The sequence below is a fragment of the Homalodisca vitripennis genome, chromosome 1 (assembly GCF_021130785.1).
Source record: "Homalodisca vitripennis isolate AUS2020 chromosome 1, UT_GWSS_2.1, whole genome shotgun sequence".
Lineage (NCBI taxonomy): Eukaryota > Metazoa > Arthropoda > Insecta > Hemiptera > Cicadellidae > Homalodisca > Homalodisca vitripennis.
Genome location: NC_060207.1, coordinates 124,511,555 through 124,537,734, shown reverse-complemented (window position 1 = coordinate 124,537,734; position 26,180 = coordinate 124,511,555). Strand labels below are relative to the sequence as shown.

The 26,180-nt window shown below is 34.1% G+C and overlaps 1 protein-coding gene across 1 annotated transcript in view; it reads left to right on the top strand.

Annotated features, from left to right (window-relative positions):
- Positions 1-411: 411 nt before the first annotated feature.
- Positions 412-26,180, top strand: part of LOC124370981 — a 65,205-nt gene continuing 39,436 nt past the window's right edge. Inside the window, exons 1-2 of the mRNA XM_046829295.1 lie at positions 412-485; positions 4,509-4,620. Coding sequence (XP_046685251.1) covers positions 4,512-4,620 — 109 coding nt within the window. The 5' untranslated portion in view covers positions 412-485; positions 4,509-4,511. The remainder of the gene's footprint in view (positions 486-4,508; positions 4,621-26,180) is intronic.

Genomic DNA, 26,180 nt, shown 5'->3' with positions numbered 1-26,180 from the left:
TCTTTAATATTTTTTAAAATTATCAGGGAGGTGGGCTGTACGATTACTCTGTATGTTAATTTCTTGAATATTGGTGAAAATTTTCTTCGTCAAACACAAAATTATGGCCACCAATAAATCTATGTGTGCTGTAATGTGCTTTTCATGATATTTCCTTGATATGTATTTAATGGAAATATACGTTCTTTTAATTTTAAAATATATAAATAGTGATACAGTTAGATTCCAAAATGTTATTGACACTGATGAAGGTTAACATACCAGGAAGACCATTCAAATAAAAACCGTAATTGTGGGATAACCTGCCTCGTGTCTGTCATTGTTTGTACGTACACACACACACACGCACACACACGCATACACGCTCCTGTAGGCGGGTAGGTTGCCCCGACCTCGCCTTTTCAGGTTTGTTGCGCGGGCACGCTGTATGTAGCAGAGTCCGTGCGTCAGCCTAACGCAACGTATACAAGCATCTACTCTAGCGCGTAAGTGTGTTTCTTGTACAATATACAATAATTACTTACGGATGGTACGTTAATTACTTACTTTAGAAAATAAATAACAAGCCTATATTACACTATAGGCCACAATATTATGCAAGACGAACATTCGAACATTGCCATTGTCATAGTAAATTAGATGTTAATACATTTGTAAGTTAACATTTACTATTTTTAAAATTTCAATACACGATTCGTGTTGGATATAATGATTTATAAAAAATTAATGCTCGTCACTGTAATTCTCTTATATGTTTTGCGGTATTGATTACATGTAAGTTATGCTTAGTAGTTGTGTTGCTTCAATGGAAAAATGTGTTATCACATATCAAGGTCTGATCGTGACGTCAGACGTCCTGATAATAACTAGCCTGATTTTATTCTAAATTATCTTAAGATATCCACCTGGTTGGATATATTATATGATTGGATCCACCTGATACGTGTGAGGCAATAAATAAATTGCACATTTATTTTGCACATTGCATAAACAACTCCAAGCAGTCACTCAACACAAATTAGGACTTGAGGACGTGTAATTAATAAGTCACCGAACCCAATTCTTGTAATCCCTCCCCTCAATTCCAAAACTGGAGGATCATCATTCATTTAAGTACAATATTCAGTAGAATGCTGCCATTCCACAAAACGATTGATTGTGTTTGGCTGCCATACCATTTTATTTTGTTTGGACATATGTTACAGTATAGTACAGTAAGTAGCATAATAATGTTTCAATATACTGTAAATTTTAAATTCTTCCCACAACAGAAAGAGCCGATCTGCTTGTATATCTAGAGAAGACAGTTAGTGAGTTAGTAGGGGGCCCTTCGCCCTCCCCTCCCTTCCACCAATTTGGCATGCAATCTTCTATCGTCTGATACGTAACTTGTGGCACTGGTAAAATAAACTTCGTAACGAGATATTTTAACATATTAAATTCCCTGTCGTTTTGTATAGCGTAATAGTTTCTCCTTAAGATCTCGTTAAAAATAGGTCCAAACAAGAAGCTATTGTTGTTGTAAATATTCTTACATGATTCCGTATTAAGAATTAAAAAAATAAAGAATAAAAGCGTAAAAATAACCAAAATTACTTTGAGTTAAGAATAAATTCCCTTAAAAAATAAATAGTTAGTCTAAACGAAACCTATATGAAATATTATGTCTTCATATTGGGCCGTGTTTATGTTTCATTGAAAAATCGTTCTTTAAATGACTTGCCAATGTTAGTGCGAGAATGAGAAATTACTTAATCTGAGGAATTACTTAATCTACCAGACAAATAAAGTACAAAGTAGTGGTTAGTTACTGAACTGGTCAGAGATTGTATGCTACAATAGTTAGTGGCGTTAATTTTGGGAAATAGAACAATATCCCAGGTAATACTTACCATAAGAAATCTTGAACCAACTAATGAACTCTAACCTATGAACAATATTCGCAAACTGTACCTGTTCTAGTTTCATTGTTTCGTGGTTTTAAAATACTTTTTCTTTAACTTTTTCTCGGATAAAAAAAAAAACTATCAACAGTGCAATATATTACTTTTTACAAATTATTTTACGAAACCCACCAAACCAACAAAGTAACATAGCATAATATGTGTTTATAACTGACTGAATAATTTCATTCGATAAACGTTCACAGTATTCTTTATTTATTTACAAATTTGATTATTCCGTGAATTTACTTTGACGCCATGTTTACCCATAAGGTCAATGTAATATTCTTGAGAGTTTGATTTTTACTTTTAATTGTCCTAAATTCCTTGGACCACGAGGAAACTAAGTACCATATTTAAGTATCTAGGATTTTTCAATAAAGAATTATCATACAGACAGACAGACAACGACATAGCGTTAAGGACAGTTGTCCTTAATGAAGGATATTTCATTTCATTTAATTTCTTGGGAAATTTGACTTTCATAAAGACTCATGTTGAAGTTTGAAACAAGTTCAAAATTGGAGGAAACTCCAACCACACAATAGTAGTGAAAACGTTTAAATCAAAGGATGGCGTTATCATTGATTCAAATAATAATTAGAACTACATAACTAAATACAAATAATTACTGAATTGTTAGAAAGTAGCTTAAAGATTGTTAGCTTAAAATCTATAACTATATATAAAATATATAAAGTCTCTGAAACACAATCTGCATTACAAATAACCACATAATTTCATTCACAAGTTTCAATATTATTGAACAGATTGTAGGTCCTGAGACAGTAGTTTATGGCTGTGAATTTTATAAAATTCTTATCCCTTAATAAAGTTTTTGATTTGTTAATTTTACATGAAGGGTTTTAAAATATTGTGCTATGGGTCTTACTTGGTTTCTGGAAATGTTATAAATATTGCAACTTTAGTACCAGGGTGACCCAGGTATTCGAGACAGTTATGGCAGTTTTATGTAAAATACAAATCACTGCCAACCAAAAACGGATAAACGTGAAGTTTATTCAAGTGACTTTCCATCAGCTGTGTAATTACACTTCGAGAACTGGTCTCACCAGCTTCAGTCTCTGATCCCAGCAATCAACAACAACCCACACCCGAGAGTTGGGTGTACATGGCATTAACCGCTATAGTACACGTCCATCCAGTATTAGGCGTGACACGGAGATATCACATTCAGACAGCTATAATCGCAATCACAGTCATACTGTAGATAGGCAAAGCAAAGTACAGTAGTCTAAATCATTTGCAAAACTAATTTTGTAATAAACGAATTCTATTTTGACAAAGTGAGGTATTCACTTGCGTTTGACTCCGAGTTTATTAATTTAGGCAATTTACCGTTTAAAACAAGAACAACTTTAACTCATTCAAACCTAAACTTATGAGAGGAAAGACGTGACTACTGTGTGGTGGCTATTCCCCTATTCAATATGTCAATTTTAAATACATGAACGAGAACCTTAGCTCTTTGGATATTTAGCCTATTGCAAAAAGGGGTCACTACTGTGTAGTAGCTATTTCTCTATACAATCATGTGTCTGTATATATCAATCATAAATCATGAACGAGATATTTAGCTTATTACAAGAAAAGGATAATTACTGGGTAGTGGCAAATTCCTCATTTAATCACGTTTCTGTATATGTCAACTATAAAAACAAGAACGAAAACTTCTGCTAAACCGAACTTAAGCTTATTATAAAAAAAAAGGATCACTACTGTGTAATAGTTACTTTCCCATTTAATCACGTGCCTGTATCTGTCAGTTATAAAAACAAGAACAATAATTTTGGTTTAATGGAACATTAGCTTATAAGGGAAAAAAAGCGATCACTACTGTGTAGTAGCCCCAATTTATCACGTGTCTGTATCTGTCAGTTATAAAAACAAGAACAATTACTCTGGATCAATGGAAGTTTATGTAAAAAAGGATCGTTACTGTGTAGTTGGTATTTAACATTTAATGATGTGTCTGTAATATTATACTTGGTACAATCGAACTTAAGATTATCAGTAAAAAGGGATCAGTACTGTGTAGTAGCTATTTCCCTATTTAATCACGTGTATTAAATAACGTGTATATGTCAATTATATTTTTAATAATACCATCACTTGTTATTTAAATGTAAAATAACCTCTTTCAATCATGAGTCCATATGTTTACATAATTTTATTTCACATGTATCTACTTCTGAATATTTTATGATATTGAAGTACTTAGGCGTACTTTTTGTGTTTCATGCTTCCAATAACAGTACAATATTGTATTGACATTTGTTAATTTTACCCTACTGTATGGTGGATCTAAATGTTATTTACTGTTTGAATTATGTCAGTCACAGTACTTGTAGATTTTTTTTCAACTGACGATTTTCCAAAATATATTTTGATTTTACAGTCTGGGAAAGAAGTTTTGAACTGTAGTGCCTCAGTAACCACAAGCTCAAGACGTAGTTCTATAACTAAAGCTAGGTCAGGTCATGTTAAAAGTTACAGCTTTTACGAGGAAACTTATGTAATTCTACACAATTGTGTTTGCTCCAGGAAATGGACAGTGGTGAAGAATTAACCTCTCTTCAAGGAGTCAAGTTTAGAGAAACTATAGTGACAGAAGTCTCTAAAGTGACGCCATTCCGACATTTTGGTGTATCTCCAGGTAATCACTAGAATTAAGGAAACTATCTCAAATATGCTCACGCTTCTTGTGGTAAACCGCCAGAAGTGTCATTAAAATAGCGATGTAGGCGGAATTACATTTCACTCTTTGCCTTTACATTATTTCTAAAGATTCCAGACCAATGTTTAAAGCAGGAATTCGAGTTAATAATATTGCTTTATAATCATTATATACTATATTGTTAATCAAATATGATTTTAAACCAAACAACAGTTTATTTCGTAGATGTTTTAAAATCTACCTGGTAAACTTTATACAAATTTTTTTATTTCAATCTCTCTTGTAATGAAATTTTCGCATATTTTTCATATTTACAAAAAATCACTCCTAAAACTCTAAACCAGCACATTAAAAAAATTAATCTAATGAAGTAACAAATAGTTTATAAAATTATATAATTTATATATATATATATATATATATATATATATAATTTCAATAAACATTGAATCACAAAAAGTACTTGCTCCGCCGGGAGTCGAACCCGGATCTCTCACTTGCCGGGTGAATGTGCTACCATTACACCACAGAGCGCTTACTTTTTCCGATTCAATTATTTTGTATTTGGCCGTATCTGTCACATATGCGTTTAAATAAGCAAACTAACATATGATCGGAAGACCAAACACCTGTCAAACGACTTTTATTTACGTTAAATTGTATAAATGGCAATAGCCTTATTTAATTTCAATAAACATTGAATCACAAAAAGTACTTGCTCCGCCGGGAGTCGAACCCGGATCTCTCACTTGCCGGGTGAATGTGCTACCATTACACCACAGAGCGCTTACTTTTTCCGATTCAATTATTTTGTATTTGGCCGTATCTGTCACATATGCGTTTAAATAAGCAAACTAACATATGATCGGAAGACCAAAACACCTGTCAAACGACTTTTATTTACGTTAAATTGTATAAATGGCAATAGCCTTATTTAATTTCAATAAACATTGAATCACAAAAAGTACTTGCTCCGCCGGGAGTGACAGATACGCATATGTGACAGATACGGCCAAATACAAAATAATTGAATCGGAAAAAGTAAGCGCTCTGTGGTGTGTAATGGTAGCACATTCACCCGGCAAGTGAGAGATCCGGGTTCGACTCCCGGCGGAGCAAGTACTTTTTGTGATTCAATGTTTATTGAAATTAAATAAGGCTATTGCCATTTATACAATTTAACGTATATATATATATATATATATATATATATATATATATATATATATATATATATATATATATAATGTTATGAGCATAATAATTGATCATGTATGGGTTTTTGCAGTTTAATGTAAACATACGTTATAATTTGTGAAATATTTGGACTGAACTTCCTACAGAAATACTCGTATTTATGAACTTGCAAATGGTTTGGATAAGTTCGTTAACCAGCCTCAACCAGCATAACGTTTCAATGTGATGTAATTACATACTGTAGGTGTATAAACTAAACAATTAATAACCTGAAAAGGCGGGACAGCAGCCGAAGGTAACTAAATAGGCATTACTAAAAGCAATGAGTTTCGAGATTGTGTTGCGAACGAGATGTTTTGTAAGCACCTTCAATTTCTTTTACGCAATAATATTTCATAAATGTTTTTAAATTGCTGTTCGTAATTTCAGGCGGTCCATCCGGTGAAGGAGTTGACTAACGCTACACTGATTTTTGCCTGTATTAGATACTTATTTCTTGTTTTAAAAGTTACAAAAGCTTTTTTGTTGAAAATAATAGTCTTTTTCAAGTTATTATATCTTTGTGTATTAAATAGTTATTAGTTTTTTGTTTATTATGTAGTTTATGTTACAAATTATGAATTTTAATTAATTATGTTTAATTGCAATCTAGAGTTTTAAAACGTTGTTTTTAATACTATGTATTTTTCTAAATGATTATTGGATGGCTTAATTTTACTTCCATTGCAAATTGCTGTTTACAAAAAAATTTGTTTTAATCTTGTTAATTGAGAAAAGCTCACTGTAGACTCAAGAATATACACTTCCAAAAGAATGGACAGATAGCTCATCAGTGTTAAATACTTACGATAATGGATTTTCATTATGTAACTATTATTACAGAATTATAATTGCAACTTAATGGAAGATAGAATAAATCTTAGGCCTCAGTATTAAATGTGAACACACGTTCTACAATTTCACCATTCTATTAAAAGTTTAGAGATAAACAAAACAGTTTCTAATAGGAATAAAGCAAAAACTTTTATATGTTAAACATCCCAAGAGATCTGTGATCAACCGAACCACCTCATATAGTACCCGTGACAATGTTACAAACAAACTAAATTGTCAAATCAGCTGTCACTATTAGATACAGTATAAAACTTCCCTTGGATGAAAAATCTATCCAATCGTAAACGTAAAAAAGATTTAATGCATACAATAACCTATGTCACTAGGACGATACCAGAAAGAATGGCGTATAATATGCTGGGTGGGTCTAGGTGCCCCTTTCCTTTACAAGATAGCAGACACGGACACGGTTTCAGTCCGTTTCTCTGGGATTGATGGTGTCGAGTTTGGGTGGATGTACATACAATAAGAGAGCCTAGACCAGAGGTACCACTCCTCTAATGACATCGGATAAGTACACAATTTCAGTCCATTTCTCTGAGATCGATAGTGTCAAGTTTGGGGGGATGTACATACAATAAGAGAGCCTCAACCAGAAATACCACTCCTCTAATGACATCAGATAAGTACACGATTTCAGTCCATTTCTCTGAGATCAATGGTGTTAAGTTTGGGTGGCTGTACATACAATAAGAGAGCCTAGACCAGAGGTACCACTCCTCTACATGAAATCAGATACGTACACGATTTCAGTCCATTTCTCTGAGATCGATGGTGTCAAGTTGGCGTGGCTGTACATACAATAAGAGAGCTTAGACCAGAGGTACCACTCCTCTACATGAAATCAGATACGTACATGATTTCAGTCCATTCCTCTGAGATCGATGGTGTCAAGTTGGCGTGGCTGTACATACAATAAGAGAGCTTAGACCAGAGGTACCACTCCTCTACATGAAATCAGATACGTACATGATTTCAGTCCATTCCTCTGAGATCGATGGTGTCAAGTTGGCGTGGCTGTACATACAATAAGAGAGCTTAGACCAGAGGTACCACTCCTCTACATGAAATCAGATACGTACACGATTTCAGTCATTTCCTCTGAGATCGATGGTGTCAAGTTGGCGTGGCTGTACATACAATAAGAGAGCTTAGACCAGAGGTACCACTCCTCTACATGAAATCAGATACGTACACGATTTCAGTCCATTCCTCTGAGATCGATGGTGTCAAGTTGGCGTGGCTGTACATACAATAAGAGAGCTTAGACCAGAGGTACCACTCCTCTACATGAAATCAGATACGTACACGATTTCAGTCCATTTCTCTGAGATCGATGGTGTCAAGTTGGCGTGGCTGTACATACAATAAGAGAGCTTAGACCAGAGGTACCACTCCTCTACATGAAATCAGATACGTACATGATTTCAGTCCATTCCTCTGAGATCGATGGTGTCAAGTTGGGGTGGCTGTACATACAATAAGAGAGCCTAGACCAGAGGTACCACTCCTCTACATGAAATCAGATACGTACAAGATTTCAGTCCATTTCTCTGAGATCGATGGTGTCAAGTTGGGGTGACTGTAGATACACGTGCGCGGCGAGATGAAGGATACCACTCCTCTATATGATGGCATATACGGACACAATAACAGTCCGTCTCTCCCAGGTTCATTGTATTGAGTTGGATGCCTCAACGTACAATATGCGGAGCAGAAAAGGGGAGCAACTCCTGTACATGATAAAAGTCACGAATACGGCGATAGTCAGATTCCTCGAGGTCGATTGTGTTGAACCGGGCGGCTCTATGTAGAATATGCGCGGCGGAAAGGGGTGCCACTCGTGACTACATGACAGTAGACACAGACATGGTGACAGTTCATCTCCCCGAGTCCAACTGTGTTGAGTTTAGTGGATATATATATACAATATGCGAAACAAGAGCATGGGAGCAATTCCTCTGCATGAAAGCATCACGGACATGGTGACAGACTATGTATGCTGTCTATGCTCTCCGTTCAACTGGACATCACAAAATTATTTTGACACACACAAAAATTAAATCTAATGCAAATTATTAATGTATCAACACTATAGTTAAAAACCAATGATTGTAATTTTATATGTGTATACGATGATACGATTATTAATGACCTTGTAGCCAATGTTAATTAATGCATATCATATCTATATAGGAAACAAGACAGTAATACGCCACATCACGCATCGCGTAGCCAGGCTTCGCTGAGGTTCAATGCAAAAATAAAAATAACTCGACAAATAAAATTTTACATTCACTGGCAAACAAAAATTAAATGTAGCTGCCTACTAAGTGGTAGGTTGGACATGCAAAATCATAGACTTCATTGTGGTCTATGTAGAATTGAAGTTGCATGCAAACTTTCTCAAGATATCTTACCAAAAGGTACATTCAATTGTGTATTAAATTGGGTTTCGCATCAGTGAATAATTAAAGTTTATTGAACAAGTCATCATAAAATTATATTGGATATGTTGGAAAATTAGGCTATATTTCCAAATAGCCCACATGTAAAATCTCTTAAGTGTATACTGAGTTTGTTTCAAAATATACGTATTCTGCTATTTTCTTGTTTCCATCATGATTACCCATAAGACCAAAACAATATACACTAATCCATAGCCAAATCCCATGGGGTGACATGCACAATAATCTACCTCAGATTTCCACATATAAATATGAAGCATCGTGAAAAATTTCAAGTGCGGGCTTCGCTAAAGCCCAATCATTCACAATCTTCGGGCTTCACTGCAAATAAACCTACTCATAATGTTTGGGTTTACGCGGCCTTTGTCGTCCCTACCATCCAAGTGTTTCTGTTAACGTATCATCAAGAATTTGTAATGTAATTAAAATCCTGAGATGTAACAGCTATGCAATGGAAATCCGTCTTCTGTCAGCAAACGTTAAATCAAAACTTGCATTACTAATAATCCACATTTGCAAGGATGATTGGTTGGTGCGATATCATAGCTTAAGCGTAACCAATCATCTATCAACCTGCCATCTGAACGATGGTTACAGTTTTCAATTTCGCTTCGATATTGTAAAGGTGGGGTTTCACACCAAAGTTTTAACCCTATAAGTTAGATCATTCAAAGTTATTGTGTATATAGGCGGACACAAACAAACAGAACTGCTTCATCGTCACCTAGTGGTAGAGACTCCGCTACTCTCTCAGTCATTAAACCTCGTATTGGCTAATTTTAAATGAATGAATACATTTTTATGGTGTAAACTTAGACTTTTATGATCAATATTACTGTAGCATTTCCTTATATATCACATTACAAGTAGACACAAACTGTATTCAACTTCAGTCATATCGTGTTCGTATAAGAGGTATCAAAAAGTTACTGCACAAACAGTTGATTATAACGGTTAAATGTAATATTTTAATATTTATTCATGTATCATTTACTTTGTAAAAGGCAGAAGTAAAGAATTGTACAATGACATTTAAATAAACGGCTAAAGTATCGATAGTAAAACACGGTAAGGAAAAGACGGTTAGTTAGTAAACAATCATTTTTTAAGTTAAAGTAGGTAACCCGGGTTCCTCAGATGGCGGAGAAATTATAATCACCATGCGGCATTATTAATCCGTTATACGAAAATAACCTGTATCCTGGCGTTTTAAGAATTAAATAAATAAAGCTGAATTGTGTTTTTATAATAAAAATCTGTAGTTTGGAGTTTGAACATTTAGTTCTTTCTCTGTTGTACTTGCTCTTTCACTGATAATATGAAAATAATACAAAGCTAATACTAAGAATGTTTCTGAGATGTCAACAAGCCGCCGAAAGCCGAGTTAGGACGAAAGATTTTAGGTTTGATTTTTGGCATTGTATTCTGCTAATAAGTAGCTTAGATGTAATATGCTACTCAACCTACGCTCCCATTAAATCGTTTTCTTTGACTCCTTGCGGTCCACTGAATGCCTGTCAAAGGATTTTTCCATGTGGACTGACAAACATGTACAGGTTTTAGTTCTATTTTTAATAGTTCAAATTATATTAACACGTTCTGGTACTTTAATAGCCACAAGATCCATATACATCCGTTATCCCTTTTGTATTAGAACTTAAAAAATAAGAAAACCTTTTTTTATTGTGGTATCTGTGGTAATCTTTGTACTTGAGGTTTTCTATATGTCATTACATATAATCGAGAGACTGGTACATATTTAACTGCGATATTTCTCTGCTTTGCTTTGTCAGGGATAGAAAACCACAAGGACCTCTACAATGAAAGTCAATCATTTAACTCCACAGTATTGCTCAATCGTAGTCATTGTTCAATTCTCAAGGTGTGTAAGATAAACACAAGCCATTAATACTGTGCAGAAACCAAGTATTGTGAAAGTGAATGTCTCACAGTGTTCCTTCCAGAATACAGAAAGGAAACAACTACAAACAGAATCTAATCTATCCCACCTTTACAGTAGTCTTTATGAATCATAAAATAGTTCCACTTTGAACCTTGAGAAGTCAACTTACTGTATTCTCGTTATCACAGTAAAATATAACTATTAAAATCAGAAGTGTAAAGTAATATCTAAGTTTATATTGTGATTATAAACTGATTCCATATTTGCCACCATTTATAGTAAAACAAATTGTGGATATGATAAACCTTTAGGAAACAATGAGTGCGTCCATTGATGACAGATCCATTATCTTTTTGATTAGAATATTTATAATTTACAAATTTTTTGTTACTCGTATAATTTACTGTATGTATTTGGTGTAATGTTCTTAATACGTCGTTATAACGCCGATTTAATTGTACTACATCGTGCAAAGCGTAAGTACATCATGTAATGCCTGAACACATCGTTCAACCCTTGAGTTCATCATGTAATGTCAGAACATTGTCTGAAATAATTATCAAAATAACATTTAAATATTGATATATTTATTAAATCTATGGCACAATTGTTACCTATTTTGACAACTTTATTTGTTATAGAAACGTTTATTTATGTTTAGTTTAATTTAATGATTCTAATATGTACATTTAAAGTTCAAATACGTTTCAAGACTTGGGATCTCGAACGTATATCTATCTACATCTTACCCGATTAAACCTTTCTGTATTTCCCCGAAGTATTGCATTTTTATTAAAAAAAATAAGGGAGTTCTGCGGAACGGATCTAATATTGACCTGAAGCAGTTCTAGTGTTAAGAGAAGGAACTGTCTTTATTCTGAACTTTCAGACATTGTAGAAACTATGCAATAACTCAAGAATCGAAGTGAGATCCAAGCAGAACCCATTCTTGCCATATTAAACCGCAATACCTCCACTGGAGGAGGGCCGGCTCCGAGGCCATTATAAAAAACTAATCGATTAACCGTTGACTGCTCGACACGGCGGCAGGCGTGACCTCTCCAGGGACGCCCGCACGCCCGCCAGCTGAGCCAAATGAAGAAGCGGTACCTCACCCGGGTGGAATTTCAATTTGCGCTTCACCAGGTATGAGAGTAATGTGTGGCCAGCGATAGAGAGAGAGAGAAAAACACGAGAACCATACGGCACGAGGCGAGGCAGTCTCTGAAATTACGAGTATATTGACGGCGCAATGATACCTCGAGGCATGACAGCTCAATAATATTACCAATTTATTACCTAATGAAGTACGATATATTTAAGGAGGAGTGGTTTGATTGCATATATAGTTTACTCACCTTATAAAAATCATGTACGTTAGGTAATATGAGTGGCTAGCTATTGCCTTTCTAAGGTAATTTAATCGTCCGTATAGGAGCTAAACAAATGAAGAGGTAATCATGATGAAGCATGCATTTAAAAATAAGGTCATTCAAATCATTTCTTATTGTTAATTCTTGGGTGGCAATTTATTTTATGTACATTACAAACAGAAAAAATGATTTCACACTAATACCAAAATATGTTCTCCACACTGTCATAAATCACTACATACAGGGTGATTCATGAAAGTTCTCCCCCCACTTCTACAGCACATTGTACTAGTAAAAATAATGAAAAAATGTTATATAAACATAGGTCCGAAAACGCTTTGTTAGTTAAAATAAAACAAAAACAAAATGTTTGTTCCTTAATGATGAGATTAAATTTGAGAAAACAAGATTAACTGTTAAATAAATTTTTTTTGTAAATAAAAATATCATGTTTTATTACGTTGTTATTTTTTTCTTTAATAAAATTTACATCAAATGTTCGAAAATAAATGAAGCAAACATTTTCCCGTTATTGTTTACTAATCATCGAAATGCAGTTTTTTGTTTTATTAATTTCTAAGTGCTAACGCACGAATAACAGCTGATCAACAATGGTATTCTGTACTGTACGTTAGAACTGTGTATTAGTGGTGTTTTGCAAGCTACAGCAGGAATGATCGGGTTCAGTGAATCGTGTTATTAAATGCAATTTTTCTGTGAGTTATAATTCGATTGTTTTATTCAGCGAAAAAATGCCTTACTTATTTACATCAGAGGAATACGCTGATTAAGAGTTTTTATTTTGGGATACTGTAATGGGTAATGCTAGAGCTGCTGTAGAAGAATATGAACTACGTTACCCTAATAGGAGGATTCCAGATACCAAAACAATTTCAGGAACTTTTTGTAACTCTTCGGGAAACAGGATCACTACCAAGTACTAGAACCAATTATGAACGAGCTGTCAACTTGATGATGATATTGTTATTAATGCTGTTCATCGCAGTCCAGGTGTTGTAAGTACACGACCGTATTTCTAGGCGGATAGGAGTTTCGCAGTCAACGGTGGTGGAGGTCACTTAATCGAAACAAATTTTATTCCGTTTCATAAACAAAAGGTTCAACATCTACAGCTAGGGAGATGGTCCCGCTTCGCTTGGAGGTTTTGCAACTTTTTGAATATTAATAATCAACTCTACAAGCGTATTTTGTTTACGGATGAGGCACAATTCACTCGGGATGGTGTCAATAACTTGCACAATGAACACTCATGGGCAGAAGAAAATCCACATGAGGTAGTGGAAACAGAACTTTCAAACACCGAATTTAGCGTCAATGTCTGGTGTGGCCTTTTGCACAATCGGCTGATTGGACCTTTCATATTACCCTGGACGCCTAAAATGCTGAGTTCTATTTGCATTTCCTTCAAGAAGAGTTGCCGCAGCTGTTAGAGAATGTTCCTTTACATCTCAGACAAATATTTGTACTTCCAGCATGACGGAGCACCTCCCCACTTTTCACGTGCCGTTTCTGCTTACTTAAATCATCAATTTCCTGGACACTGGATTGGTCGTGGAGGGCCTCACTCTTGGCCACCAAGATCACCAGATCTATCTCCATTGGATTATTGCATCTGGGGATGGATGAAAGACATTGTATACAGACAAAAGTGAATTCTCGTGATGAATTAATTGCCCGTATTATGGATTCGGCTGTGCAGATACAGGGAAGTCCTGAAAAAATTAAGAAACGCAACAAAAAGCACACAAACGTGCTGCAAAATGTATGATAATGATGGCCTCATTTTCGAACATCTATTATAAAAAGGTGCGTACGGTTGGCCCAACCTGATTAATTTTGCTTAAAAACTAGTAATGTATTATACTGAATAAAATCGATTTTTTTGGTACTTATTTCTGTTTTATTTATTTAGACTTTGATTATATCAATTTTCTCAGAATTAAATTCTCTACAATTAATGTTTGTTGATTTTATGTATTTTATTACCAATTTAACAAAGTTATTGTACATCAAACTTAAAAAAACATTGTTTCGTGCCCCAATTTTTTGCATTTAACCCTGAATCCTCAAAAACTACTACAGGTACAGTTCTGAAACCTATTTTATTAGCTTTATCAGGTAAAAATACATAAGAATCCACGATATTTCTTACTTAATTAACCTTGTCCAAAAAGTTCAGTATGGCTTTATTTTACTCTTTACCCGGGAATTCAGGTGAAATCTTTCGCTAGCTGTAACTCGCTAACGAAGCGTTTTCGGGACCTATATTTATATAACATTTTTTCATTATTTTTACTAGTACAATGTGCTGTAGAAGTTGGGGGAGAATACTTCATGAATCACCCTGTATAATGACATTACTGCCAAATTTTAAATGAATGAATACATTTTTATGGTGTAAACTTAGACTTTATGATCAATATTACTGTAGTATTTCCTTATATATCACATACAAGTAGACACAAACTGTATTCACTTCAGTCATATCGTGTTCGTATAAGAGGTATCAAAACGTTGGTGCACAACAACACAACAGTTGATTATAACCGATTAAACTTAATGTTTTAATTTATTCATGTATCATTTACTTTGTAAAAGGCAGAAGTAAAGAATTGTACAATGACATTTAAATAAACGGCTAAAGTATCGATAGTAAAACACGGTAAGGAAAAGACGGTTAGTTAGTAAACAATCATTTTTTAAGTTAAAGTAGGTAACCCGGGTTCCCCAGATGGCGAAGAAATTTATAATCACCATGCGGCATTAATTATCCGTTATACGAACATAACCTGTATCCTGGCGTTTTAAGAATTAATAAATAAAGCTGAATTGTGTTTTTATAATAAAAATCTGTAGTTTGGAGTTTGAACATTAGTTCTTTCTCTGTTGTACTTGCTCTTCACTGATAATATGAAAATAATACAAAAGCTAATACTAAGAATGTTCTGAGATGTCAACAAGCCGCCGAGCCGAGTTAGGACGAAAGATTTTAGGTTTGATTTTTGGCATTGTATTCTGCTAATAAGTAGCTTTGATGTGATATGCTACTCAACCTACGCTCCCATTAAATCGTTTTCTCTGACTCCTTGCGGTCCACTGAATGCCTGTCAAAGGATTTTTCCATGTGGACTGACAACATGTACAGGTTTTAGTTCTATTTTAATAGTTCAAATTATATTAACACGTTCTGGTACTTAATAGCCACAAGATCCATATACATCCGTTATCCCTTTTGTATTAGAACTTAAAAAATAAGAAAACCTTTTTTTTTATTGTGGTATCTGTGGTAATCTTTGTACTTGAGGTTTTCTATATGTCATTACATATAATCGAGAGACTGGTACATATTTAACTGCGATATTCTCTGCTTTGCTTTGTCAGGGATAGAAAACCACAAGGACCTCTACAATTAAAGTCAATAATTAACTCCACACTTCACTCTTTCAGTATTGCTCAATCGTAGTCATTGTTCAATCTCAAGGTGTGTAAGATAAACACAAGCCATTAATACTGTGCAGAAACCAAGTATTGTGAAAGTGAATGTCTCACAGTTTCCTTCCAGAATACAGAAAGGAAACAACTACAAACAGAATCTAATCTATCCCACCTTACAGTAGTCTTTATGAATCATAAAATAGTTCCACTTTGAACCTTGAGAAGTCAACTTACTGTATTATCGTTATCACAGTAAAATATAACTATAAAATCAGAAGTGTAAAGTAATATCTAAGTTTATATTGTGATTATAAGCTGATTCCATATTTGCCACCATTAATAGTAAAAAAATTGTGGGTATAACCCTTTAGGAAACAATGAGTGCGTCCATTGATGACATCCATTATCTTTTTGATTAGAATATTTATAATTTACTAATTTTTTGTTACTGTATAATTTACTGTATGTATTTGGTGTAATGTCTTAATACGTCGTATAACGCCGATAATTGTACTACATCGTGCAAAGCGTAACTACATCATGTAATGCCTGAACACATCGTTCAACCCTTGAGTTCATCATGTAATGTCAGAACATTGTCTGAAATATTATCAAAATAACATTTAAATATTGATATATTTATTAAATCTATGGCACAATTGTTACCTATTTTTACAACTTATTTGTTATAGAAACGTTTATTTATGTTTTGTTTAATTTAATGATTCCAATATGTACATTTAAAGTTCAAATACGTTTCAAGACTTGGGATCTCAAACGTATATCTATCTATATCTTACCCGATTAAACCTTTCTGTATTTCCCCGAAGTATTGCATTTTTATTTAAAAAAATAAGGGAGTCTGCGGAACGGATCTAATATTGACCTGAAGCAGTTCTAGTGTTAAGAGAAGGAACTGTCTTTATTCTGAACTTTCAGACATTGTAAAACTATGCAATAACTCAAGAATCGAAGTGAGATCCAAGCAGAACCCATTCTTGCCATATTAAACCGCAATACCTCCACTGGAGGAGGGGCCGGCTCCGAGGCCCATTATAAAAACTAATCGATTAACCGTTGACTGCTCGACACGGCGGCAGGCGTGACCTCTCCAGGGACGCCCGCCCGCCAGCTGAGCCAAATGAAGAAGCGGTACCTCACCCGGGTGGAATTTCAATTTGCGCTTTACCAGGTATGAGAGTAATGTGTGGCCAGCGACTAGAGAGAGAGAGAGAGAGAGAAAAACACGAGAACCATACGGCACGAGGCGAGGCAGTCTCTGAAATTACGAGTATATTGACGGCGCAATGATACCTCGAGGCATGACAGCTCAATAATATTACCAATTTATTACCTAATGAAGTACGATATATTTAAGGAGGAGTGGTTTGATTGCATATATAGTTTACTCACCTTAAAAATCATGTACGTTAGGTAATATGAGTGGCTAGCTATTGCCTTTCTAAGGTAATTTAATCGTCCGTATAGGAGCTAAACAATGAAGAGGTAATCATGATGAAGCATGCATTTAATAAGGTCATTCAAATCATTCTTAATTGTTAATTCTGGTGGCAATTATTTTATGTACATTACAAACAGAAAAACTGATTTCACACTAATACATAAATATGTTCTCCACACTGTCATAAATCACAACATATAATGACACTTACTGCCCATATGTGACAGTTGAGTTGTGTTTAAAGATGTTCCAAATCCACATTTAAAAAGTTATTTTATTTTAATTGGTTTGCAACATATGTATACACATAGAAATAAAATTTGTTAATATTTAAAGCTGTGTACATTTTATAAAATCTCGACATTGCACTTTTCATAAGACACGCTTATCCCTAACAAAATAGTCTTCTTTGAATATTTTATCAACAAAATGGATTGGTAACTTCAGAGTTAGAATAGCAAAGGTGAAAATCGAATTATCTGTCGTTCAACTTCGATGCTTCCAACTACTTGTTCTAGCAGTATTATCTAAAACCGATTTTTGTATGTTGAATTCCGCTAGATTCGATAGCAAATTAAACATGCATTGCGTGCTTTTATATACCATTCAGATCTTCTGCTGTTCTATAAACCTTAAAAACCAAGAGAATCATGAACTGAACTAAGTATCAAAAGCTGAACTACGACCTATTGGAGTTAAATAAACAGTAAAAGAGTCTTTAACGTATTCTAGAAGGTGTTCGTTTATTCATTTCCCTACTTCCTTCAACGGTCCCACCTCTCATTTACTATTAAAAAGATCTCTTCCAGTAGTATACTGCTGTCGAATTGTGTTATAAATACATAGTCAACATTTATTTTTTTACGTATTATTGGTAAATATGATCAGCAGATTATTTCAAATTGAAGATAGATTGGATTAAAGATGGAGATAGATTTTTCCAAAATCCATTAAAATACAGCTTGCTCGTTCTTGTCTGTGATGTACTGTCATACAGTGTTATAATATCGAGGAAAATTATCTCGTAGCGCTTACATAAGGCTTGAAAAATTTACAAGAGCAAGGCACGAACGTGATAGAAATATGCTCAATACTAACTGTTCAAAATTCGCAATTGCGGCACTGCTATTAAGTCTATTGTCCTTCATTACAATACAACTGTCCAGCGCAAAATGATGTATTGGGCTTCACACTACAACACTGCATGATATAATGCCTGTGAAAAATGTGTTTTGTCTGGTGGTTTTTATATTACATCGGAAAATTATCTAGCAGTGCTTATATGTCATGGAAGTAACAAAGAGCAAGAGAGAGAGAGAGAGAGAGAGAGAGAGAGAGAGAGAGAGAGAGACGTGGCTGAAATGCTCGTTACAGACTGTTCAAAACTCGCTATTGGGGCACTACAATTACGTCTATTGTCCTTCGTTATATTACAACTGTTCAGTGCAGAATGACGTATTGGGCTCCACAGTACACCATTGCAGTTCTGGCACAATACACTTTATTACCAAGGTGTATTATGATATTTAGCACTCATATAAAAGAAGTTATTAAACAAATTAAAGTTGTGCGTTAGCTGTTTTATGTTCTACCAATACAAAAGACAAACTGGCTACATGTAGTACCGAGTACAATCATTATCATGTATTTAAAAATGTAATGGAGATGTCATTCATCATCTCGAAACATGCCACCTAAAGAATGATATAATGAAATAAAAATACAAAAAAGTGAAAAATTACGTTATTTTACGGTAGGCTAAAAGACGTTATTATTTTTAAATTATAACACTAATTAAAAATTTGGATTTCACGTATGTTCTATGTAGGACTATGGGTCAACTGCACGTTGCATACTTCCATACTTACTACAATGTACTATGAAAAAATAGTTTTTGTATATAGCTCCATTAACATAAAGGGCTATTTTTCTTAAGCACCAAAAGGGCCTTCTTATAATCATGTTACTGTCCGTCTGTCTGTCTGCCGATTGAAAATTTAAATTACAGACTTTAAACTTTGTATAAAAGCTTTTCTTTGTCCAAGGGAGAGCTATTTTTATACTGAGATCAAATGCAAAATTGTAGTGCGTCCGTCTGTGCATTTCCTTGTGTTATATTATTAGATACTCCGTTGAACCAGTGTATTTCAGTATATATTAAATTTTTTTATAGTAGGTAGCCTACTAATATCTTGTAAGTTGTGTTATAACTTAAAAACAAGGTTTTTTATCCTACCGTCAAACAATTAAATTTTTATGTTTATCTTTCATCATATCTTTCTCAAGCTGGAATGTTTCGAGATGATGAATGGCATATCCATTAACTTTTAAAATGCATGATAATGAGTGAACTCGATAGTACATGTAACCACCACACAGTGATAAAGGAATAGTGCATCTTTAAAATATGTCAACTTAAGAAATAATATATATTGGATTTTTATGCTAAAATATATAAATTTAAGTCTTATACTATTTATATTTATTTTTTTAAGTATTATAAGTTTTAAGTAAATTATAACTGATCCAGTTTTTAACAATTTCAAACGCATTTTACTTGTGATGCTGTTTTGCATAAGTTTCTTCGAAATAAAAAATAAATGTTATATTGTATTATATGTAGAGTAATACAAATGTTAACCTTAACCAAAGATGCAACATTCCACATAGTTTTGTACATAACAGTTGAATAATTGCAGCTGCTTTATAACATTATTCAAGATTGATTCTTGAATTACAACTATTTACCTATAAATTTTGCAAATTGTGTGGCCTAAAAACAAATACATTTTTAAATTTAAAAAATAATTTGGCAAACGGGTACGAGTTTTGTAACCACTCACGTGGATGTCAAAAGAACATACTGCTTGAAAATAATAAATATTTAGTAGTTAAATAATTCCAATATTATCAGTTTGTTTTTCTGGCACGGTCAATTTAATTATTGCACAAAATCAACAATTATTTGAACTAGATACTTTAGGACTCATAAGTAAACATCAACGTTTTATCTATTTTTTAAATTTTTTGTGACGCCTCTTCTCTTCTTACGGGGCTAATGAACCACTTCTTTGTTGTCAGAGAAAAACTTTTCTCAAAAGAGTTGAGACAAAGCGGTAATTTTGTCCCAGCTCGAAGTCTCACAAACGTGCAAACACAATAATAAGTATCATAAAATAATAGTATATTAATGAACAGTAAAACCCAATAACGCAGTGACAGTAACAATGAATTCCTTGTGCCAAAAGTACTTATAATCCAGCAAGCGGTACGAGTAACGAACCGAGAATGATATCACTCGAAGCGTCAGATATCAGGCTGACTGCGTATACAAAATCTACCTAAAACTGTTCACTAAATGGGATATAATCCCTGGACGTTATGTTCACCAACAATATTCATGTTAAACAGAAACAGAGCCAGAGGCCTTGTGAAACATTCATGTGTTCAACAATACAGTTAGCGTGTTAGGCCTGTTTGGTTAGGAACCATTTGTCTGAGACAAATGTGCTTGCTACGTCATAACCACTTTGCAGGTCGCAACATTTAAATTGTTAAACATGTAAATGTGTGCTGTCCCTCATAGCTTGGCGTTCGCCGACCTTGTGCCACCATTTACTCTTTTATTATCACCGGTAAGATTTGTACTCAACTGAAACTGTTTCCAAATTATCCGTTAAACAACTAAAAAAATTTGAATGTTTAGATGCTTTATCCGTATATTACGTAAGTAGCCTATCAACATGGGAAATCAATGCCAAATTCCGCACTGCCTTACCTCCAAGGAATTGTTACATCACTAAAACAGGTTTGTTTCCTGACCTAGGAGGCACTTTAAATTGATTACGCGAACATTTTCAATTTGTGAAATACTTCTACAACAGTTCATGTAGAACGAACCGGTTAATTTTATTGTGGCTTTTACTGATTTTACCCTTTAGTAATGTATTGTATTATTAATATTTTTTAAATGCCGTTCCGTTTTTGTATACATCTTTTTAACATCTTGAATTCAAAGCATACAATTTGCGAATGGTCTCTACCATTCTTAAGTTTAGAACCACTTATAAATTCAAAAAGAGTTAAAATATTTTGTTAAATAATAGTTTATTTAATTAAATAGTGTAATTGTTACTTTAGTTTATTCCTAACGCAATTTGTAAGATCGAATCTTTAATACAAATATTTAACACTTTTTCTTCCAACCTTTTTCTTACACCGTACATTTTCTCTCAGTGATTTACAAATGATTAATACCATGAGACGTGAAAGGACTATATGAGATATTTAACTAGCTTTAGTATAGGATGTTCTACTATCGGGCTGCCCTCTTTCTATCAGTCGATCGATGTGTTTAAAACTCGTAATTACTAAATGATATGGTAGTCAAAGGGATACACTAGGATTCCTTGACATCTGTTATACACTATGCATTTCCGTATCAATGTTTAGTTCCCATGTCTCTAGAGCCTGTTAACTTTATCAACAATTGCCGGACGAACCAGTTGTTGGGTTATATGACAATACTTCTCTATCTATAGTACTCAATGTACTCGCCTAATGGTCAATCTTCCCATTATTGAGCCACTGTCTTCAATTAGGTATCAGATGTAGGAGTGAAACCACAAAGTACGTATGTCAGTAATTATTGGACCGAATAGTATCAAGACCCTTTCTTTTAATCGACTTGTCAACAAAAACTATGGTTTAGGTGATGTCTCACTTCAAGGACTAATTACAATGATTGGATAGAAACTGACGTTTTAAGTTCATTGACTTTCTTTAATGGTAAAAAAATACAGTTCGCGAACAATCCCGACAGAATTTTTTATAAACCTAATTAAATTTAAAAACGCTTATAAACTCAAAAACAGTTACGATATTTTGTTCAGTTGCTGTTCGTGTAGTTTTCGTCTTTATACTGTTTTAAAATTTATGTTTAATTCACTTTTAAAGAATGTTGCATTTATGTATAATCTTTCTCCGTCTATAAAATAACTACATAAAATTAAAGAATTTATTTTAAATTTTAATAATATTTAATACTAAAATTGCCACGTACTACTTTCTTCATGGTCTACTCCGTAGGCCGCATATATATCTAGACGCTCACGCAAAATAACATTGTTTCTTAAAGCTTGCGTTAACCACGACTATAAACAAAGTTTACGTATCATCCGGTAATAAAATTATAATTAATTTAATAGTGGAATTTTAATACAATTTCCTATTCAGACAGTTAACACAGCATCCGCAACGAGAGGCCGTGACGTAATCAACCAATTGAGTCTCCGGCTCTTGTTTGTTTATTTGTACAGATATTTATGAGGAAGGCGTTATACCGGTCTCACGGGCCTTGACAGTGTGAGAGGGGGAGGTGTGGCGGATTGGAATATTTACGTGCTTAACTATTTTTTTGTTTTCTCACACAGTTTACTATTTAATGAGGCGGCACTGCTTTAGGAATTGTTACTCAGATTATTGTTGTTACACTAAAGTGGTCACGGAACTATTGACATGCCGCGAGGTCTCTTCATATTGAACTTTAACATTCAGTTATAACCTGAGCAGTGAGTTTGGTACATTTTGTGGAATTTTTAAATTATAATTTTGGAACACGAGCTGTTGACATTAACTACGTTTATAATAATTTGAGATGCAAGGAAAAATATAATTGTAGAATTATAAAAATATATGTGGCTACTGTAGCTGTAGTAAGTAATATTTGGGCGGATGTCCGTCAATTATCAAAATCAACAACTTAATCAAAAACATTTTTGCCTTTGTTTTGAGCCACAGAATTATCAATCACGACTCTGTTATTAGTCATGAGGTAGGTACATACTAAATTTATGTGACAAAGAATAAATACTTGAAAATATAACGAAGCTCACTCTCGCGGAACTATTCTTAGTATACGAGAAGCTAACAGCACGTTTAAAGAATTGCCTTAAAACTTGCAATTACTTAACTCTTGACTTTTAATTGTCAATATGAAATAATTTCATTTAGATATTATACTATCGTAATATTGTCTCAATATTACCATAAATTATAAAAACTGCTTGTTTTTACCACATCAAAACGTACACACAGTTAATAATATACTATTTTAAAATAGGATATTAACTAATCTTAGACTTTTTTACGACCTTAAAAATTGGGGGAGATGAGTCAGACATAGGGCAAAAAATATGGGTACTTAAAAGCACTGGTCATCGCTTTACTGCAGTTTTAGAATCGAGCCGACGCTTGCAACAGGTGAAGTAAGGGATGGAGAATCAGACTCAAAGTACTTCAGGTCTGTTGTTCTGTTTGGTCAAATAGCCTGGCTGCCTTGGAACGCCCTTGAGGTGTTCGTCTCCGCTGGTTAACCCAAACCAATTAATAATTACAGTCTAAAGACTTATTGAAAGTGGTCGATGTTATTACCCCTTACAATATTGAGGCAGGCTCAAAAACTGACTATCGGGAAATGTTACCACAAACATGAGCATCAACCATACACAGGCACGACATCATGCGTTGCTACCAACATTCTTTCTTAAATGTAAGAGATCACTTGTGTAATTTGAAGAATGGTGCATGATGGGAATAAATTATAACTAGTTATCGACCTACATAGAATTTAGAGACGTTTTTATCAAACACGTATGCTACAGGAATATAAACGACACAGAATATAGAGTTGGTAGATACAAAGAAACTAAGAGCCGTTTTTCCAATATTTTATAGGCATTTATAAGATAGAGCTGGGTGACCATAAGAAGCTAGAGTTGTTCTACTAACATATATAACAGAAGTATTTGATAAATGCTGAATAAAGAGAAGCTCGACGAGTATGGAAACCATAGTCGTTCTATTACTATATACGAGAAACACGATGTAGAGGTGATCGATCAATATAGAAGCTAAATTCAGTCTATAACATATACGATAAAAGTGGTTCACTGATATGGAAGCTAGATTTTAGCTTTATTTTATTAATAAATTGTGTATGTATATGGTTTTAAATTAGTAACACAAAATAACTCTTTTGTTTGTTATTGACAGTGTACATTTTTATTTTTCAAGAAAACAATAATTATAAAAGTTAATAATGGGAAGATACACATATAAGTTAATGTTAGGCATGTTTTTGTTTTGTATTTTGTAAACTGTGAATAAATTCAGTAATATAATCTTATATTTGTACAGACAAGAAATAAGGACTCTGTGGTGTAATGTAACATTTAGGCCCGCCAGTCAAGTCAGAGGTTCACATTGGACTCACAGCACGTGGGTTTAGTAAATATTATAATTATTACTAAACACTATATTGCCTTTACAAGCGGTAGAACTCATAAAGATATTTATAACATACATCGTATGCTCATAGCGTCATAATAAATTGTTCTTGTATCTGAAACTCATCTTTTCGGGTGTACAAATCAAGCGGTTTTTTGCTAAGCGTAGCAAGTGAGATCATCAAATGAATAACATAAACATAATTGGCTGTTATAGACCTACACTAAAAACCGCACCGTGTTTTCCTGTAATGTGAGGCCCCCCAGGCGGGAGCTTGTATCGCGATTAAGTTAGCGAATATCGTGTAACTACCGCCGGGAATTCTCCTTATTGAGAGAACAAACGACCGCGGTTATGTAAAAGAGCCTCGCCCTTCTTGCAGTTGCCGCGCGGCGTCAGCAATTATCTTCATCGGCAACTATCTACATCACGCAACGCTTCACGTACACAGTCCTACCTTGCGATGCCCTTACAGCTTTATACATAACCATCTACATTACTACGCACCACCTTACGTACACAGCTCCTGCATTTCACTTGCCCAAACTATATGTTTTATTATTATTCACTGATAACCAGAGGCGGATTTGAAGATATGCCGCCCCTGGGCAATCCACAATTTGCCAATCTCCACCCCTCTCCCCCTCAACCATGTAGGCTTACCTTGGTACCGCGGTGGTTCGACGCGATGTCGGCGGCAGCGAAGCGGCCACGCCAAGCTTGTAGTAAAACTCAAATAAAATAGGTTGAATTGTCAACATTGAAGTTACGCTTCTTATAGATGCAGTTATTGTTTTCGCCATCAAATATGAGATGTCACAACCTGGCCTGACGGCGCCAAACATTCTTTTTGTATTACAACGACTTGTCTTGACTTATTGTGATAATTTGAATACTAAGATTACACCAACAACTACCTACAAATACTACTCGTATGATTATTGAAAATTACTAATATATTTGAATAAAACCATTAGACTGAAATTAGTGAGTTGAAATGTAAATAAATACCTTTTTTAATTAATATAATTTCCAAATGTTACCGTTAATGTTTAAAATTTACATTCACTGCGTCTAAACCTGTTTTTAAAGTGTTATAATTCAATCGGTTATAATGTATGTAGGCTGTGTTGGGTCTGCGTGTTTAAAATCATCTGTGTTTCTGTTTGTATTTCAGAAAGCTTTGTAAATGAGTTCCTTGATGATATTATATTAGTTCTAATTTATTCATCTCTCTTTACATAAAGTTGTCAACTTTTCTTTCTGGTCAGTTACATTAATAAGCATCAATGCAAAAAATATATAACAAGCTAACTTGTAATAATTCATCAAATTAATACTGAGATCTCGTGTTAAGTACCCCTGCTCCACTCCCTCCACCTCCCCCTCATACCAGTCAAGGTCTGCCCTGTTTCTACCGGCACGACCAGTCCGAGATCCTCCTCATAAATATTATCTCGAGACAAACAAGCTGGAGCTACGAGTTGCGAATATAAAGT